This window comes from Trichoplax adhaerens, genomic scaffold, assembly GCF_000150275.1.
Source record: "Trichoplax adhaerens TRIADscaffold_2 genomic scaffold, whole genome shotgun sequence".
NCBI classification, from domain to species: domain Eukaryota; kingdom Metazoa; phylum Placozoa; class Uniplacotomia; order Trichoplacea; family Trichoplacidae; genus Trichoplax; species Trichoplax adhaerens.
In genome coordinates, this window is record NW_002060944.1 from 4,148,572 (window position 1) to 4,153,039 (window position 4,468).

General features: G+C 30.6%; 1 protein-coding gene across 1 annotated transcript; it reads left to right on the forward strand.

Moving 5' to 3' along the window:
- TRIADDRAFT_53369 (uncharacterized protein) lies at window positions 1-1,855 on the forward strand (the record flags this gene model as incomplete). Its single annotated transcript, XM_002109354.1, has 2 exons — window positions 1-855; window positions 1,697-1,855. The coding sequence occupies 2 exons, from the start codon at window positions 1-3 to the stop codon at window positions 1,853-1,855; spliced, it is 1,014 nt and encodes a 337-aa protein (XP_002109390.1).
- Between the last annotated feature and the right edge of the window lie 2,613 nt (window positions 1,856-4,468).

Here is a 4,468-nt window from a genome sequence, read left to right on the forward strand (position 1 = left end):
ATGGAGGAGGATTCATCTATGAATGAACGCCTAAATTATTCACGTTTTACTAATTCAAAAAGAAGTTTGGGAGGCGCCTTCTTCATTTTACTATATATTACCATTATCGTTAGTAACTTTATCTGTGTCATTAAAATAATAAAGCAACATTATAGAAGAAAGAAACGAACACTCGATATTTACAGTCAATATTCCTATGGTAAAGCTCATGCGTTTATTATCGTTTTATCATCATCTAATATTTTTTTTCCATTAACATTATCGCCTATCATATTAGTACCCAATTTTATTGGTAGATGGATTGGTCATCATTCTGCTTGCTATGCTAGCACCTTTCTATTGGTGACATGGACTAATATTAGCACGATTGTATCCCTTTTTATGGGTTTTGAACGTTATGTTGCGGTAAAAAAGCCATTTCAATATCAGCGTATCTTAACATGGTATAACTTTACATTAGCTAACGTATGTATGGTGATCTATTGCTTGATGATAGCCGGGCTTACTATTCGATTTGATATGACACGATTTTATGAACAAGTACCGTTATGCTATACATATTATAATTTATCTTCAAGAGAACAACAAGGAGTTTTAGCTACCAGCACCATTACACATAGCTTATGTTTCATTTTATTAACTCTGACAAGTATACTAGTTTTACAAGAATTGCGGCAGATGCATCATCGCATATGTCAAGTTGCTTCTGTACAGGCTAATTCACGAGATGATCTGAATATACAGCGTTCTAGACTTATTAGCGTTGGGCGGAATCCAGTAGCTGCAACGCGAAAAACAGCTAAAGTTACAATTTTAGTAACGACAGTCCATTTAATTTCATGGCTTCCAGGCAGGGTAAGTAATTCTTAAACTTCTTCTATTTTAATCTGTTTGATACCAAAATTCCATTTTTACCTTTTACTAGCAGAATAGAATTATTAATTACTCTATTGATATCAATTAGATATTAAATTTTTTATTTAATCTATTTTAGTGTCACAATTTTATTACTATTCGCTCTAGTTTCAACAAATTGGTATTAATCTTTTCTATTTTCTAATGCTTAACATCATTTCACGCTATGCCCTTTCCATATCCAACGAATAGGAGCATTTTGTTTCCTATTTTTCACTAGTGGAAGCTGCCATTCACACTATCTAGTAAATAAGCAGCGAAATATTGACTACAGAGTCGTTGTGTTTGCTATTTAGTATACACAAATGAGATTATTATTCGATGAGAGCAATTTGTTATGTAACGTCTTTGTGCCTCTTATTTGTGTTCATTACTTTAGTAATATGTTCATAGGCAATTTGACAGGAAGTCAGCACAGTACTTGAATAATGCAATAGAAATATGTTCGTAGACAATTTGACAGGACGTCAGCACAGTACTTGAATAATGCCTTAGCAGATTCTAATACGATTACGATTGTGTTAACACATAATCAAGAAGCTATAAAAAAATTTCTATTATCTCTACTGTTCTGTGTTAAAGTGAGGACTATTATAAGTTATTGTAGCTGAAAGATCACAAATTTCATCCTCTTTATGTACCAAAGTTTGAAGTTATAAACCAAATGATAGTATTTTATCTTAAAAGATAGAACAACAATGAATGCTTACTACCGAAATGATTAAACTTTGTTTAAGAAATTTCATACTGACACTTACAAGATCTTATTTAATATTTGTAGATTGCGCAGTATTGGATGATTACTACAGGAACTATTCCTCCATCTGCTTGGAGAATATCTATTTTACTTGCTCGAATAGCTGAAACAATCATTATTCCGTTAATCATCATTGTATCAAGAAAAAAAAATATTAGACGATATCTTAAAAGATTATTTTGATAATCTTAATCTTTATTATCATATTTTATATTTTATATGTCGAAGATATTTTGAGTGTCGAGTTATTTCGCTTTAAATAGTATACAATTATAAAATGGACAAGAAATTTTAATGCAACATCATTTTATATCACATTCTTTCATGTTAGTTGTGTGAACATGAAATTTTCTTTAATTTACATCTTCAAAGAACTCACATTTGTAAAATTGTTCATACTTGATGCGTTAGTAAATAAAATTGAAAAGATTTTTATAAATCGCTTTAAAAATTAAATGGAAAGAGACAAGAGCTTACACTATACTGAGACTGATACACAGGTAGATTAAGAATTTTAGAAGAACACTGGTAATAGCTATTTAGCACTGAATCAGACCTGCAGCATATAATTCCTGCTTTTAATTTAGCAGGCGGCTAAGTAGCCATGTTTAATATTATTATCATTTACAGCTAGTCAATATTTTTATTTCATAAGTTCGTAGACTAAACATTGTTTTATTTGTTACTTTTATGACATTAAAAACCTTCTTCATAGTATGGTGCGACGGGCATATCTTACTCCGACGGGATTGGCCCCATCATTAGCAGGCAGTTTACATAATCGCCTACTCTTCATTTAGCTACAACCAAATATTACTTTTATTTATTTATATCTTACGTCTCTTCAAAATGGTACGGTACCAAATATTTAAATCTTCGGTAGAATAGGTTGATAGACGGATAAACCGTGAACGTATCAGCGAAGACGGTATCGCTTTACTTTAAACATGTAAAATAGTTGTTAATTTATCTACAATACCCGGCATATATTATATACGAAAGATGAATTTATTGTATAGTATTTCTTATAAAAAGGGTAAATTCATATTCAAGTACTAGTACGGCATATGAAACTTCGTGAAGGGTTACATTCAATCAAATATTATGGACGAGAGAAAAGTTTACAATTAATTGAATATCAGACCTGTTAGGAACCTACAGAGTGTATATGTTCAGAGAGTCAGAATAATGATTAATTATCAATAGGGATATTTAATACATGAACTTGCAGTATAAGTAGAAAAGGCTGTGAGATGGTGCCGATAGATAATAAACTATAGCCAGTAAATTGATTACTAGATCAACAGAAATTATAAGTATGTTAGCAATAGCGTGAATATAGTCATGATTCGTGAATAAGCTGAAACTAATATTATATAATTAAAGACTGATCAGGGTTGAATTTGACACGAAATACCTATTTAGCATTCTAAAATAAATTCTGAGTCATGTTTGTATCTGTACATATGCGAATGTGCTGACAAATAAGAAGGTCAAAATTAGTGTGTCTGACCCATAGCAATCAAATCATATGGCGTCTGGATTTCAGCAAACTAATTTCTTTCTTTTGGTTAAATTTCATAAGGCAAATCCAATTTGATTTTTCGTTTACTTTGAATAAATTTAACAATGTCCTAAACACGATTGAGTAGTATGCTTACTCTTACTTGTATATCCCTGCATATGTTATCGATTTTGCACATTTGAGTACTTGCGACATTTTTACTAGATATTGAAAATAGTAATCCTGACATTTATGTCATTGATAAGATTCAGCGATCAAGTCATAATTTTTTTCCACTTCACTTCCTGTCTAAGCCATATCCGAGTCGATGTACGCATACAGCGAGAATGGAACACACTTGATATTAGCTCATCCACACTTAGTTTCATAAGATCAACTTGTTGGCAATAGTATTAATGGGATTCTCTAATACTAATTTCTAGCTGACTTTTTGTTTATTAAATTTTGATAGCTTATTTCTTTATAAGTTATGGAATCTACCGTATATTTTTAATATCATTCCTTAAAATTGCTATAGTATATAAAATAAATTATGATTATTGTTTCATTCATATCATGTTTATGGAGCCTTTCTATCTGGCGTTGAAGGAAAGAAGGACAAACGTGTGATTGTTCATTATACATATTATTGTATGCAGTATGTTTTATGCATAGATAGTGTTTAATTTTTATAAATATATTACTACGGCTATTTCGAAGTGGTGTTGTACGATAAAATCATCTGCGATGTACGTATAGTTTGTAACTATGAGTGCGCAAGAAAATTATCAGAATAAAAATTTATTTCCGTCCGCTGTTCTAACAATATTTTTAATTTATAAAAGAATTAACACTATAGATAATTTCTTATAAAAGAATTGGTTCTGTTATGAAAGAAAGCTAGACTAAGGCGAATACTGTATTATTAAATACAGTATTGTCTCAAAATGACCTTTTGCCATCGATTTTGCAACTTTAGAAACTTGCTACTACAAAGATGAGTTTTACGTTACTTTGCAAATTTATAGTATGCAAAATATTGATCTAACATAACAGCGTTAAAAAGTAGGATAGTTCTATGAATACATTATGTATAGTATATTCACATCCACATTTTCGTAGTACCGGATGATAAGGACTTCCGTTAGATTTCTAAAGCTAGGATAGAAAAATTGTTTATTTATTTCCTTGTCATACATCTATACTGGCCTGGTTTTCTTTATAATGTCGTGACGGCGCATAAATTTTAACGTCATTGTTAAAATATGTTTCTTTAAATACAATGATGATGT